We start from the raw sequence: 16,567 nt of genomic DNA, 5'->3' as shown, positions 1-16,567 counted from the left end.
GCTCTCTGGCCATCTCTCTTACTTACATACGTATACTTACGTATATCTCTTTTTTTAAACCAGGTATTCCCAATCACCAGTCCTTTTTCAGCATATAAATCTACAATCTCTTCACCATTTCCATTTACAACACTTGAGCACCCCATGTATACCAATCATTCCCTCAAAAGCCACATTACTTACCTTTGCATTCAAATCATCCATCACTATAACCCGGACTCGTGCATCAAAACACTTGCCTCTCATGATCTTTCTTCTCATGCCCAGGTGCACGAATAATCACCCATCTCTCTCCATCAACTTTCAGTTTTACCCATATCAATCTAGAATCTACTTTCTTACACTATATCACATACTCCCACCACTCCTGTTTCAGGAGTAGTGCTCTTGTCCTCTCACTAACCCCTTACTTTACTCCCAAGACATTCCCAAACCACTCTTCCTATTTACCCTTGAGTTTCGTTTCACTCAGAACCAAAGCATCCAGATTTGTTTCCTCAAACATACTACCAATATCTCCTTTTTTCTCTCATCTTGGTTACATCCACACACATTTAGACACCCCAGTCTGAGCCTTCGAGGAGGATGAGCACTCCCCGCGTAACTCCTTCTTCTGTTTCCCCTTTTAGAAAGTTGAAATACAAGGAGGGGAGGGTTCCTACCCCCCCGCTCCCGTCCCCTTTAGTCGCCTTCTACGACACGTGAGGAATGCGTGGGAAGTATTCTTTCTCCCCTATCCCCAGGGATATATCACATACTCCCACCACTCCTCTTTCAGGAGTAATTCTACTCCTTCCCTTGCTCTTGTCCTCTCACTAACCCCGGACTTTACTCCCAAGACATTCCCAAACCACTCTTCCCCTTTACCCTTGAGCTTCGTTTCTCTCAGAGCCAAAACATCCAGGTTCCTTTCTCAAACATACTACCTATCTCTCCTTTTTCCTCATCTTGGTTACATCCACACACATTTAGACACCCCAATCTGAGCCCTCGAGGAGGATGAGCACTCCCCGCGTGATTCCTTTTTCTGTTTCCCCTTTTAGAAAGTTAAAACATATATATTAATATATATATTGATATATATATATATATATATATATATATATATATATATATATATATATATATATATATATATATATATATATATATATATATATATATATATATATATATTTATATATATATATATATATATATATATATATATATATATATATATATATATATATATATTCTTTCTTTCTTTTAAACTATTCGCCATTTCCCGCGTCAGCGAGGTAGCGTTAAGAACAGAGGACTGGGCCTTTTTTGGAATATCCTCACCTGGCCCCCTCTGTTCCTTGTTTTGGAAAATTAAGAAAAAAAAAAAAAAACGAGAGGGGAGGATTTCCAGCCCCCCGCTCCCTCCCCTTTTAGTCGTCTTCTACGACACGTAGGGAATACGTGGGAAGTATTCCTAGTCCCCTATCCCCAGGTGAGTTTGAATGGAGAAAAACTGGAGGAAGTGAAGTGTTTTAGATATCTGGGAGTGGATCTGGCAGCGGATGGAAACATGGAAGCGGAAGTGGATCATAGGGTGGGGGAGGGGGCGAAAATTCTGGGAGCCTTGAAGAATGTGTGGAAGTCGAGAACATTATCTCGGAAAGCAAAAATGGGTATGTTTGAAGGAATAGTGGTTCCAACAATGTTGTATGGTTGCGAGGCGTGGACTATGGATAGAGTTGTGCGCAGGAGGATGGATGTGCTGGAAATGAGATGTTTGAGGACAATGTGTGGTGTGAGGTGGTTTGATCGAGTAAATAACGTAAGGGTAAGAGAGATGTGTGGAAATAAAAAGAGCGTGGTTGAGGGAGCAGAAGAGGGTGTTTTGAAATGGTTTGGTCACATGGAGAGAATGAGTGAGGAAAGATTGACCAAGAGGATATATGTGTCGGAGGTGGAGGGAACGAGGAGAAGAGGGAGACCAAATTGGAGGTGGTAAGATGGAGTGAAAAAGATTTTGTGTGATCGGGGCCTGAACATGCAGGAGGGTGAAAGGAGGGCAAGGAATAGAGTGAATTGGAGCGATGTGGTATACCGGGGTTGACGTGCTGTCAGTGGATTGAATCAAGGCATGTGAAGCGTCTGGGGTAAACCATGGAAAGCTGTGTAGGTATGTATATTTGCGTGTGTGGACGTATGTATATACATGTGTATGGGGGTGGGTTGGGCCATTTCTTTCGTCTGTTTCCTTGCGCTACCTCGCAAACGCGGGAGACAGCGACAAAGCAAAAAAAAAAAAAATATATATATATATATATATATATATATATATATATATATATATATATATATATATATATATATATATATATATATATGGAATGTGTGGCGAGGTGGCGATGGGAGTGAATGGGGGCAGACAATTTGAATTGTGTGCATGGGTATATATGTATGTGTCTGTGTATGTATATATATGTGTACATTGAGATGTATAGGTATGTATATTTGCGTGTGTGGACGTGTGTGTGTGTGTGTGTATACATTGTGTATGGGGGTGGGTTGGGCCATTTCTTTCGACTGTTTCCTTCCGCTGCCTCGCAAACGCGGGAGACAGCGACAAAGCAAAATAAATAAAAACAAATAAATAAATAATATATATATATATATATATATATATATATATATATATATATATATATATATATATATATATATATATATATATATATGTATGTATATATATATGTATATTTAATATATCATTTCTTGATATGTTAATGTACATCGTGAGAGCGAAGATTCAGGAAGAATCAGGAGTTAGAAGAATCCAATTTCCTTGTCGGTTAGAGTAAATACCTTGAATTGTTTCTGTTTGTGGGTTATGATATTTCATTTTTAAGATATAAATATGTGTTGAATACACTCTGATGACAGGAGGTAGATGTTGGACTGGGACCATTTGGCATTAGTGAAATTCGGTCGCTAGCCGCAGATTTCACCAGACCCATATTGATCGATTATATACGGATCATGGGCGGTCGAGGGCGGCCGGAGGTGGATCCGTGGGGCTTCCTGCTGCCCCTCACGCCCCTGGTGTGGGCGGCCATCCTGACGATGCTGCTGGTGGTGCCTACCGGAGTGGTTCTTGGATTATCAACTTCAGTGTTCAGAAACACAAGGAGAAAGACGACTGACGTTTTCTTTGCCTATATACGTGTCTTGTTACAGGAAGGTAAGGATTACCTTAAGTAATACTGAATTACCTTAACTTAAGGTAACATTGAATTACTTTAGCTTAAGATAACACTGAATTACCTTAGCTTTAGTTGAAATTCAAGACTGAATTAAAAACATATTCATTTTCAAAGAAGTTATCTAATGGCTAGTAATAAATTTTTCTTTTCTATCTGGTTTTTTTGAATTTCCTGCACACACACACACACACACACACACACACACACACACACACACACACACACACACACACACTTTCTTCCTTATCATGCAGTGCATAATACTAATCTATATCTGGTGATGAATAGAAGCTCATGAGAAGTATGAAATAGACCAAACTTTGCATGAATGGTCTTCGGGATTCATCTGTAAAACACGTAAACAAATATTGATAATAGTTCATTGAAACATTCATACCCAAAGATATAGAAGACTAAAAATATGAAGTACAGATGTATCGAAATATATACCATTACACAGACTCGCAGAACGCTCTGTAGGTTGTTACTTTGACTTAAGTGTATCATATACCATCAGACAATAAGACAAAAAGGTATATCTATCATGACGTGAGTCTTATCCACGACGACGGACGGGTAAAAGATAACAAGGAAAAATACTGGTATGGGTCACAAATGTCTTCTCCGTCAGCCTCGACGATGTCGTCTTCCAGAGAACGGTTAGTCTCCTAAGGATGACTTTATCAAGACGACTTAATAAGAATAACTTCATGATTCTCTCTTTCCACTTCCACGTCCCACATTGTATCATCTTTCAAGACTACATCGTGCCGACGGAGTGGGGCTGGTGGGAGCGGCTGTTGCTGGGGGTGTGGATGATGATGACCGTAGTGTTAACACGGAGCTATGAAGGTAACCTCATGTCCCTTCTGGCCGTGAGACATATCCCACAACCTTACCAGTCTCTCCGGCAGGTCATAGATGACCCAGCCGTTACTATGGTCTGGGAGCCTAACACAGTCTACGTGGAATTCTATCGAGTGAGTAGTGAAATAATTTCCTTTTTATGTAAGTTGGTGTAATTCATGATTATGTTCACTAGTTCGAGTCTTTAGGAGCAGTAGTTGGACCACATCCAGCTTATATATATATATATATATATATATATATATATATATATATATATATATATATATATATATATATATATATATATATATATATATATATATATATATATATATATATATATATATATATATATATATATATGTATATATATATATATATTTATATATATATGAAAGAATGGCCCAACCCACCCATAGACACATGTATATACGAACACGTCCAGACACGCAAATATACATACCTATACATCTCAATGTACACATATATATACACACACTGACATATACATATATACACATGTACATAATTCATACTATCTGCCTTTATTCATTCCCATCGCCACCTCTCCACACATGGAATAACAACCCCCTCAACCCTCATGTGTGCGATGTAACGCTAGGAAAAGACAACAAAGGACCCATTCGTTCACACTCAGTCTCTAGCTGTCATGTAATAATACACTGAAACCACAGCTCCCTTTCCACATCCACATACATAAATATCTATATATATATATCTATATATATATATATATATATATATATATATATATATATATATATATATATATATATATATATATATATATATATATATATATATAAACAGAGAAGACGTAGTAAAAGCTTTGTGGAAGATGAAACCCGGCAAGGCAGCAGGTTTGCATGCTACTGCAGTGGAATTATTAAAAAAGGGGGTGACTCTATTGTTGACTGGTTGGTAAGGTTATTCAATGTATATATGATTCATGGTGAAGTGCATGAGGATTGGCGTAATACGTGCATAGTGCCATTGTATTAAGGCAAACGGGATGAGAGTGAGTGCTCAAATTTCAGAGGCATAAATTTGTTGAGTATACTGGAAAATTATATGGGAGGGTATTGATTGAGAGGGTGAAGGCATGTACAGAGCATCAGACTGGGGAAGAGCATTGTGGTTTCAGAAGTAGTAGAGGATGTGTGGATCAGGTGTTTGCTTTGAAGAATGTATGTGAGAAATACTTAGAAAAGCAAATGGATTTGAATGTAGCATTTATGGATCTGGAGAAGGAATATGATAGAGTTAATAGAGATGCTCTGTGGAAGGTACTAAGAATATATGGTGTGGGAGGCAAGTTGTTAGAAGCAGTGAAAAGTTTTTATCGATGATGTAAGACATGTGTACGTGTAGGAAGAGAGGAAAGTGATTGGATCTCAGTGAATGTAGGTTTGCGGCAGGGGTGTGTGATGTCTCCATGGTTGTTTAATTTGTTTATGCATGGGGTTGTTAAGGAGGTAAATGTAAGAGTTTTGGAAAGACTGACAAGTATGCAGTCTGTTGTGGATGGGAGAGCTTGGGAAGTGAGTCAGTTGTTGTTTGCTGATGATACAGCGCTGGTGGCTGATTCATATGAGAAACTGCAGAAGCTGGTGACTGAGTTTGGGAAAGTGTGAAAGAAGAAAGTTAAGAGTAAATGTGAATAAGAGCAAGGTTATTAGGTACAGTAGGGTTGAGTGTCAAGTCAATTGGGAGGTAAGTTTGAATGGAGAAAAACTGGAGGAAGTGAAGTGTTTTAGATATCTGGAAGTGGATCTGGCAGTGGATGGAACCATGGTAGCGGAAGTGAATCATTGGGTGGGGAGGGGGCGAAAGTTCTGGGAGCCGTGAAGAATGTGTGGAAGTCGAGAACATTATCTCGGAAATCAAAAATGGGTATGTTTGAAGGAATAGTGGTTCCAGCAATGTTGTATGGTTGCGAGGCGTGGGCTATGGATAGAGTTGTGCGCAGGAGGATGGATGTGCTGGAAATGAGATCTTTGAGGACAATATGTGGTGTGAGGTGGTTTGCTCGAGTAAGCAATGTAAGGGTAAGAGAGGTGTATGGATATAAAAAGAGTGTGGTTGAGAGAGCAGAAGAGGGTGTTTTGAGAAGGTTTGGTCACATGGAGAGAATGAGTGAGGAAAGATTAACCAAGAGGATATATGTGTCAGAGGTGGAGGGAACGAGGAGAGGTGGGAGACCAAATTGGAGGTGGAAGGATGGAGTGAAAAAGATTTTGAGTGATCGGGGCCTGAACATGCAGGAGGGTGAAAGGCCTGCAAAGAATACAGTGAATTGAAACGATGTATACCGGGGTCGACGTGCTGTCAATGGATTGAACCAGGGCATGTGAAGCGTCTGGAGCAAACCATGGAAAGTTTTGTGGGGCCTGGATGTGAAAAGGGAACCTCCAATTTGGTCCCCCAGTTCTCCTCGTTCCCTCCACCTCTGACACATATATCCTCTTGGTCAATTTTTTAATAAATTCCACTGCAATACCATCCAAACCCGCTGCTTTGCCGGCTTTCATCTTCCGCAGGGCTTTTACTACCTCTTCTCTATTTACCAAATCATTTTCCCTAACCCTCTCACTTTGCTCACAACCTCGAGCAAAACACCCTATATCTGCTACTCTATCATCAAACACATTCAACAAACCTTCAAAATACTCACTCCATCTCCTCCTCACATCACCACTACTTGTTATCACCTCCCCACTAGCCCCCTTCACTGAAGTTCCCATTAGCTCCCTTGTCTTACGCACTTTATTTACCTCCTTCGAAAACATCTTTTTATTCTCCCTGAAACTTAATGATACTCTCTGACCCCAACTCTCACTTGCCCTCTTCTTCACCTCTTGCACCTTTCTCTTGACTTCCTCCCTCTTTCATTTATACCTCTCCCACTCATTTCCATTTTTTCCCTGCAAAAATCGTTCAAATGCCTCTCTCTTCTCTTTCACTAATAATCTCACTCATTCATCCCACCACTCATTACCTTTTCTAATCAACCCACCTCCCACGCTTCTCATGCCACAAGCATCTTTTGCGCAAGCCATCACTGCTTCCCTAAATACATCCCAATCCTCGCCCACTCCCCTTACCTCCTTTGTTCTCACCTTTATCCATTCTGTACTCAGTCTCTTCTGGTACTTCCTCACACAAGTCTCCTTCCCAAGCTCACTTACTCTCACCACTCTCTTTACCCCAACATTCTCTCTTCCTTTCTGAAAATCCCCGCAAATCTTCACCTTCGCCTCCACAAGATAATGATCAGACATCCCTCCAGTTGCACCTCTCAGCACATTAACATCCAAAAGTCTCTCTTTCATGCGTCTATCAATTAACACGTAATCCAATAACGCTCTCTGGCCATCTCTCCCATTTACATACGTATACTTATGTATATCTCGCTTTTTAAACCAGGTATTCCCAATCACCAGTCCTTTTTCAGCACATAAATCTACAAGCTCTTCACCATTTCCCTCTACAACACTGAACACTCTATGTATACCAATTATTCCATCAACTGCCACATTACTCTCCTTTGCATTTAAATCACCCATCACTATAACCCGGTCTTGTGCATCAAAACCACTAACACACTCATTCAGCTGCTCCCAAAACACTTGCCACTCATGATATTTCTTCTCATGCCTAGGTGCATATGCACCAACAATCATCCATCTCTCTCCATCAACTTTCAGTTTTACCCATATCAATCAAGAATTTACTCTCTTACACTCTATCACATACTCACACAACTCCTGATTCAGGAGAAGTGCTACTCCTTCCCTTGCTCTTGTCCTCTCACTAACCCCTGACTTTACTCCCAAGACATTCCCAAACCACTCTTCCCCTTTACCCTTTAGCTTCGTTTAACTCAGAGCAAAAACATCCAGGTTCCTTTCCTCAAACATACTACCTATCTCTCCTTTTTTTTCATCTTGGTTACATCCACACACATTTAGAAACCCCAATCTGAGCCTTCGAGGATGATGAGCACTCCTCGCGTGACTCCTTCTGTTTCCCCTTTTAGAAAGTTAAAACACAAGGAGGGGAGGGTTTCTGGCCCCCCGCTCCCGTCCCCTTCAGTCACCTTCTACGACACGTGAGGAATACGTGGGAAGTATTCTTTCTCCCCTATCCCCAGGGATATATATATATATATATATATATATATATATATATATATATATATATATATATATATATATATATATATATATATATATATATATATATATATATATATATATATATATATGTATATATATATATATATATATATATATATATATATATATATATATATATATATATATATATATATATATATATATATATATATATATATATATATATATATATATATATATATATATATATATATATATATATATATATATATATATATATATATATATATATATATATATATATATATATATATATATATATATATATATATATATATATATATATATATATCCTCCTCGAAGGCTCAGACAGGGGTGTCTAAATGTGTGTGGATGTAACCAAGATGTGAAAAAGCAGAGATAGGTAGTATGTTTGAGGAAAGGAACCTGGATGTTTTGGCTCTGAGTGAAACGAAGCTCAAGGGTAAAGGGGAAGAGTGGTTTGGGAATGTCTTGGGAGTAAAGTCAGGGGTTAGTGAGAGGACAAGAGCAAGGGAAAGAGTAGCAGTACTCCTGAAATAGGAGTTGTGGGAGTATGTGATAGAATGTAAGAAAGTAAATTCTCGATTAATATGTGTAAAACTGAAAGTTGATGGAAAGAGATGGGTGATTATTGGTGCATATGCACCTGGGCATGAGAAGAAAGATCATGAGAGGCAAGTGTTTTCGGAGCAGCTGAATGAGTGTGTTAGTGGTTTTGATGCACGAGACCGGGTTATAGTGATGGGTGATTTCAATGCAAAGGTGAGTAATGTGGCAGTTGAGGGAATAATTGGTATACATGGGGTGTTCATTGTTGTAAATGAAAATGTTGAAGAGCTTGTAGATTTATGTGCTGAAAAAGGACTGGTGATTGGGAATACCTGGTTTAAAGAGCGAGATATACATAAGTATACGTATGTAAGTAGGAGAGATGGCCAGAGCGCGTTATTGGATTACGTGTTAATTGACAGGCGCGCTAAAGAGACACTTTTGGATGTTAATTTGCTGAGAGGTGCAACTGGAGGGATGTCTGATCATTATCTTGTTGAGGCTAAGGTGAAGATTTGTATGGGTTTTCAGAAAAGAAGGGTGAATGTTGGGGTGAAGAGGATGGTGAGAGTAAGTGAGCTTGGGAAGGAGACTTGTGTGAGCAAATACCAGGAGAAACTGAGTACAGAATGGAAAAAGGTGAGAACAATGGAAGTAAGGGGAGTGGGGGAGGAATGGGATGTATTTAGGGAATCAGTGATGGATTGCGCAAAAAGATGCTTGTGGCATGAGAAGAGTGGGAGGTGGATTGATTAGAAAGGGTAGTGAGTGATAGGATAAAGAAGTAAGAGTATTAGTGAAAGAGAAGAGAGAGGCATTTGGACGATTTTTGCAGGGAAAAATGCAAATGAATGGGAGATGTATGAGATAAAGAAGCATAAGGTCAAGAGAAAGGTGCAAGAGGTGAAAAAGAGGGCAAATGAGAGTTGGGGTGAGAGAGTATCATTAAATTCTAGGGAGAATAAAAAGATGTTCTGGAAGGAGGTAAATAAAGTGCGTAAGACAAGGGAGCAAATGGGAACTTCAGTGAAGGGCGCAAATGGGGAGGTGATAACAAGTAGTGGTGATGTGAGAAGGAGATGGAGTGAGTATTTTGAAGGTTTGTTGAATGTGTTTGATGATAGAGTGGCAGATATAGGGTGTTTTGGTCGAGGTGGTATGCAAAGTAAGAGGGTTAGGGAAAATGATTTGGTAAACAGAGAATAGGTAGTAAAAGCTTTGCGGAAGATGAAAGCCGCCAATGCAGCAGGTTTGTATGGTATTGCAGTGGAATTTATTAAAAAAGGGCGTGACTGTATTATTGACTGGTTGGTAAGGTTATTTAATGTATTTATGACTCATGGTGAGGTGCCTGAGGATTGGCGGAATGCGTGCATAGTGCCATTGTACAAAGGCAAAGGGGATAAGAGTGAGTGCTCAAATTACAGAGGTATAAGTTTGTTGAGTATTCCTGGTAAATTATATGGGAGGGTATTGATTGAGAGGGTGAAGGCATGTACAGAGCATCAGATTGGGGAAGAGCAGTGTGGTTTCAGAAGTGGTAGAGGATGTGTGGATCAGGTGTTTGCTTTGAAGAATGTATGTGAGAAATACTTAGAAAAGCAAATGGATTTGTATGTAGCATTTATGGATCTGGAGAAGGCATATGATATAGTTGATAGAGATGCTCTGTGGAAGGTATTAAGAATATATGGTGTGGGAGGCAAGTTGTTAGAAGCAGTGAAAAGTTTTTATCGAGGATGTAAGGCATGTGTACGTGTAGGAAGAGAGGAAAGTGATTGGTTCTCAGTGAATGTAGGTTTGCGGCAGGGGTTTGTGATGTCTCCATGGTTGTTTAATTTGTTTATGGATGGGGTTGTTAGGGAGGTGAATGCAAGAGTTTTGGAAAGAGGGGCAAGTATGAAGTCTGTTGGGGATGAGAGAGCTTGGGAAGTGAGTCAGTTGTTGTTCGCTGATGATACAGCGCTGGTGGCTGATTCATGTGAGAAACTGCAGAAGCTTGTGACTGAGTTTGGTAAAGTGTGTGAAAGAAGAAAGTTAAGAGTAAATGTGAATAAGAGCAAGGTTATTAGGTACAGTAGGGTTGAGTGTCAAGTCAATTGGGAGGTAAGTTTGAATGGAGAAAAACTGGAGGAAGTAAAGTGTTTTAGATATCTGGGAGTGGATCTGGCAGCGGATGGAACCATGGAAGCGGAAGTGGATCATAGGGTGGGGGAGGGGGCGAAAATTCTGGGAGCCTTGAAGAATGTGTGGAAGTCGAGAACATTATCTCGGAAAGCAAAAATGGGTATGTTTAAGGAATAGTGGTTCCAACAATGTTGTATGGTTGCGAGGCGTGGGCTATGGATAGAGTTGTGCGCAGGAGGATGGATGTGCTGGAAATGAGATGTTTGAGGACAATGTGTGGTGTGAGGTGGTTTGATCGAGTAAGTAACGTAAGGGTAAAAGAGATGTGTGGAAATAAAAAGAGCGTGGTTGAGAGAGCAGAAGAGGGTGTTTTGAAATGGTTTGGGCACATGGAGAGAATGAGTGAGGAAAGATTGACCAAGAGGATATATGTGTCGGAGGTGGAGGGAACGAGGAGAAGAGGGAGACCAAATTGGAGGTGGAAAGATGGAGTGAAAAAGATTTTGTGTGATCGGGGCCTGAACATGCAGGAGGGTGAAAGGAGGGCAAGGAATAGAGTGAATTGGAGCGATGTGGTATACCGGGGTTGACGTGCTGTCAGAGGATTGAATCGGGGCATGTGAAGCGTCTGGGGTAAACCATGGAAAGCTGTGTAGGTATGTATATTTGCGTGTGTGGACGTATGTATATACATGTGTATGGGGGTGGGTTGGGCCATTTCTTTCGTCTGTTTCCTTGCGCTACCTCGCAAACGCGGGAGACAGCGGCAAAAAAAAAAAAAAAAAAAAAAATATATATATATATATATATATATATATATATATATATATATATATATATATATATACAACGAAGAGACGAAGCTGGGAAGCCATTTGGTAAAAATGTGATATTCCAAGATAGACAACGAGCGTTAATAAACTTGTCATTTTACGAATTTCATCAACAATAAAGTTATCTAATTTGTATAGGCCATCACTAATATCAAGATTATGATTCTTTCTGTATTTAGTAATAGAAGAAATAAATGATATTTCTCATGGTAATAAAGTTAAAATTTATAATTGATATGGCATTACTCCAGGCAATAGCATGATCATAGTTTTTAACGTGATTAAACAAGGCATTTTATTCTTGTCCGGTTCTTATACTAATTTTATGTTGCTTAAATCTAGCAGAAAGATCCTTACCAGACTGCGCAACATAGAACTTATCATAATTTCTGCATGGCACTTTATAGATGCATCCAGGAGAGTTTTCTGGTGAATTAGTAATTAAAATATTATCTCTAGTTTCATTGTTTCTGAAGGCAACATTTACATTCAAGGCTATAAGCATCATGGGAAGTAAAGATAATTATTATCAAAGGGGTAAACTAAAAGATTATTGGTGCCAATGGGAGGTTTGGGCTCAACTCTATAAAATAATTTCTTTGCTAATTTGAAGGATTTATCAGTGAAATATCTGGGGCACTTTAATTTTGATCCAATAAAATATATCTTCACAAACTCACCATCAATGTACCCTGGACTATAAATAGGTAATTTCCTAATAAACATTGATTGAAATGATGAAAATATAACTCTGTCATGTTCAGATGAGTAATAATGGATATATGAGCATACATTGATAGGTTTTCTTGCCTATGGATCATGCAATCTATAAATGGAAACATGCCAATATTTTCATTTTCTGCAGTAAATTTGATGGAAGATGCCAAACTGTTAAGTATGGGGGGAGATATTTGTAAATCTTCATTTGCTGGCTGAACACAAAGAACATTATCTACATATCTAAACCAACTTGCATTAGAGGGTAAGATATCCATTATTAGCTTTGTTTGAAAAATTTCCATACAAAGATTACTTAGTACAGGTGAAAGAGGCATACCAATTGCCATACAAAATTTTAGCATAATAATCTCCATTGAATTGAAATACATTCTGTTTTTACATAATTTAATCAGTTCAATGAAAACAGTCTTTGAAACAGGTAAATGAATATCATTCAAGAAATCAAAGAAATATTCTAAAAGGTCATCAACATCAACTTTTGTGAAAACTGATGAAATATCAAAGTTAACTTGTTTGAAATTATTACTAACGTTGATATTTTTAAACTTGTTGACTAAATCTACATTGTTCATGATATTAGAATTTGACATATTACCCACTAAAGGGCTTAATAACGAAACTAACCATTTTGACAATTTATATGTGATGGAGCCTACTGAACTCACTATACGTCTTGCTGGAAAATTTTGATCATGTGTTTTGATAAGTCCATACACATATGGCAATGAAGGGGACAAAGATGACAAACTTCGTTTCTTTATTGAAATGGCAATTAACTGCTTCTAGGGGATTCTTACTGAGTTTAGAATATGATGTGTCATCATCTAAAAGATCATTCATTTTAGATAAATAGTTACTTTTGTCTAAAATCACAACAGTGTTAGCCTTATCCTCTTTAGTAATATGTATATCATTGTCATTTTTAAGGTGTTAATAACTCTTATAAATCTTTTAGGGCAATTAGGCTCCACTGGTTTTGACAAACTGACATACACTAAACCCTTACAGATATCAATTTCATCATTAGATAAATTACTGTATCTCGAAATTGCAAAAAGACTTTGTGACATCAACACAGCTGGCTTCCCTGTTTGAGCACACAAAACGTAATCCATAGCCTAAGCCACACAAGGAATCTTTATCTAGTTGTTTATTGGACATGTTATCACAAAAGAAGGGTTTGTGTTCCTAGTCCAGTCGCTGGTTTTGATAAGATGGTCCAAGTTGCAGTTTAGCATCATTTGTAGCCAACTACATTCATTCCTTAATCTATTATAACAATAGTCCAACATCCGGTTCTTCCAATATGTCGGTATTGCCATTTGAAAGGCATGTTTCTTCGCTCCTCTAATACGAAAAGCCTCCTCACCTTCAATCTTCTTTAATTCAATGTGTTTCCTTTAAATAATGTTTTGAAATTGGTAAATTGTTTGACCAGACACCTGCAACAATCATTGAGGTAGGACAGATCTTGGTATCACTTGTTCATCAAGGCATATCCTAAGGAATCCAAATCGTAACTTCAGTTGGTGGGCCTTGATTAACGATTTGGAGAATGCAGTAACGAAAGGAGAATGTCTAAGACAGCTTGTAGAGAAGTAACAGAAGAGCCGTGTGGAATTCATGTTGGAAAGGAACACAATTATGCTCGTGATCAAGTATACTCCTATGAATCCACGTGGAAAATGAAACACGATAAATTCCTACGTGCACTTTCGTGTAATAATCACATCATCAGGGGAGACAGAAGGGACAAATATAACAGTCAGTTGATATACAACGAAGATACGAAGCTAGGACACCATTTGGTGAACATGAGATTGTCTAAGACAGACAACGAGCGATCATAAACTTATCATTTTACAAATTTTATCTACAATAAAGTTATCTAATTTTTATAGACCATCACTAACATCAAGATTATAATTCTTTGTGTATTCAATAATAGAGGATTCAATGATATTTATCGTGGTAATAGAGTTAGAGTTAATAACTGAGATGGCATTACTCCAGTTAATATAATGATCAATATCTGACGTGATTAAACACGCATTTGATTCTTGTCCCGTTCTTATACTATATTTATGTTGCTTAAGTCTAACAGAAAGATCCTTACCAGTCTGCCCAATGTATAACTTACCACAATTTCTGCATGCCACTTTATAGATGCACCTAGGAGAATTTTCTGGTAACTCCTAATTAAGATATTCTTTATAGTATCTTTGTTGCTGAAGGCAACATTTACATTGATGGATTTGAGCATCATGGGAAGTAAAGTAAAATTATTACTAAAAGTGAGAACTAAAAGATTCTTGGTATCAATGGGAGGTTTAGGCTGAACTCTATAAAATGATTTCTTTGCTAACTTAAGGGATTTATCAATGAAAGAACTAGGGTACTTCAACTTAGATCCAATCGAATATATCTTCTCAAACTCATCGTCAATATACTCTGGACTGCAAATACGTAATGCCCTAAGGAACATAGAATGAATTGATGAAAATTAAACTGTCATGTTGAGATGAGTAATAATGGATATGTGAGCATACGTTGGTAGGTTTTCGGTATATGCTAAACTTAAACTTGTTTCCTTGCCTATGGATCATGCAATCTAAAAATGATAGCATACCATTACTGTCATTTTCTAAAGTAAATTTGATGGAAGGTACTAAATTGTTAAGTAAGGGGAGAAATATTTGTAAATTTTCATTTGTTGGCGAAACAACAAAGAACATCATCTGCATACCTAAACCAAATTACATTAGAAGGTAAGATATCCTTTTTGTTTCAAAAAATTCCATACAAAGTTTACCAAGTTTTTGAGCATAATAATCTCCATTGAAATGGAATACACAGTCTATCAAATACAATTTTATCACTTCATTGAAAACAGACTCTGAAACAGGTAGATGAATATCATCCAAGACATCAAACAAATATTCTAAAAGGTCAGCAACTGGAACTTTTGTGAAAAGTGAGTGAACATCAAAGCTAACTAGTCTGAAACCAAAATTAACATTGATATTGTTAAGCTTGTTGACTAAATCTACATTGTTCATGATATTAGAATTTGATATCTTACCCACTAAAAGGCTTCATTAAGAAACTAACCATTCTTATAATTCATATATGATGGAGCCTACTGAACTCACTGTAAGCCTTGCTGGAAAATATTTTTAATGTGTTTTGATAAGTTCATAATGAAGGGCACAAAGATGACAAACATTTGATAAGAGAACTATTACCTTTCAACAACAATTTCATTCTTTATTGGAATCGGAATTAACTGCTTCTAGGGGATTCTTACTGAGTTTAGAATATGTTGTGTCATCATTTAAAAGATCATTCATTTTAGATAAATAGTTTCTTTTGTCTAAAATCACGACAGTGTTCGGCTTATTCGCTTTAGTAATATGTATATCATTGTCTTTTTTTAAATTTTCAACATCTCTTATAAATCTTTGAGGGCAGTTAGGTTCCACTGGTTTTGACAAACTGGCATACACTAAACTTTTACAGATATTGATTTCATCATTATTTAGATTATTATAATTCTCTAAATTGCAGAAAGACTTTGTGACATCAACACAGCTGGCTTCCCTGTTTGAGTACACAAAACATAATCCATAGCCTAAGGCACACAAGGAATCTTTAAATGGTTATCAATAGGACAGGTTTCTCACAAAAGAAGGGTTTGTGTTATTAGTCCAGTCTCTGTTTTGAAAAGACGGTCCAACTTACAATTTAGTTTCATTTGTAGCCTATTGCATTCATTCCGTAATCTATTATGGCAACAGTACAACAACCGGTTCTTCCAATATGTCGGTATTGCCATTTGAAATGCATGTTTCTTCTCTCTTATAATACGAAAAGCCTCCTCCATTTCAATCCACTTTAAGTTAATGTGTTTCTTTTAAATGATGTTTTGGAATTTGTCAAATGGTCGACCAGACAGCTGCAACAAACGTTGAGGTAGGACAGATCTTGGCATCACTTGTTCATCAAGGCGTTTCCTAAGTAATCCAAA

The 16,567-nt window shown here is 37.7% G+C and overlaps 1 protein-coding gene across 1 annotated transcript in view; it reads left to right on the top strand.

Moving 5' to 3' along the window:
- The window catches only part of LOC139753926 (glutamate receptor ionotropic, delta-2-like), a 53,529-nt gene extending 37,359 nt beyond the window's left edge, over positions 1-16,170 (top strand). Inside the window, exons 6-8 of the mRNA XM_071670884.1 lie at positions 2,920-3,217; positions 3,999-4,219; positions 16,108-16,170. Coding sequence (XP_071526985.1) covers positions 2,920-3,217; positions 3,999-4,219; positions 16,108-16,170 — 582 coding nt within the window. The remainder of the gene's footprint in view (positions 1-2,919; positions 3,218-3,998; positions 4,220-16,107) is intronic.
- Positions 16,171-16,567: the final 397 nt, after the last annotated feature.

The sequence above is a fragment of the Panulirus ornatus genome, chromosome 16 (genome assembly GCF_036320965.1).
Source record: "Panulirus ornatus isolate Po-2019 chromosome 16, ASM3632096v1, whole genome shotgun sequence".
Classification (NCBI taxonomy): Eukaryota; Metazoa; Arthropoda; class Malacostraca; order Decapoda; family Palinuridae; genus Panulirus; species Panulirus ornatus.
The sequence above is the reverse complement of the archived record's forward strand: the minus strand, read 5'-3'. Positions and strand labels throughout refer to the sequence as shown.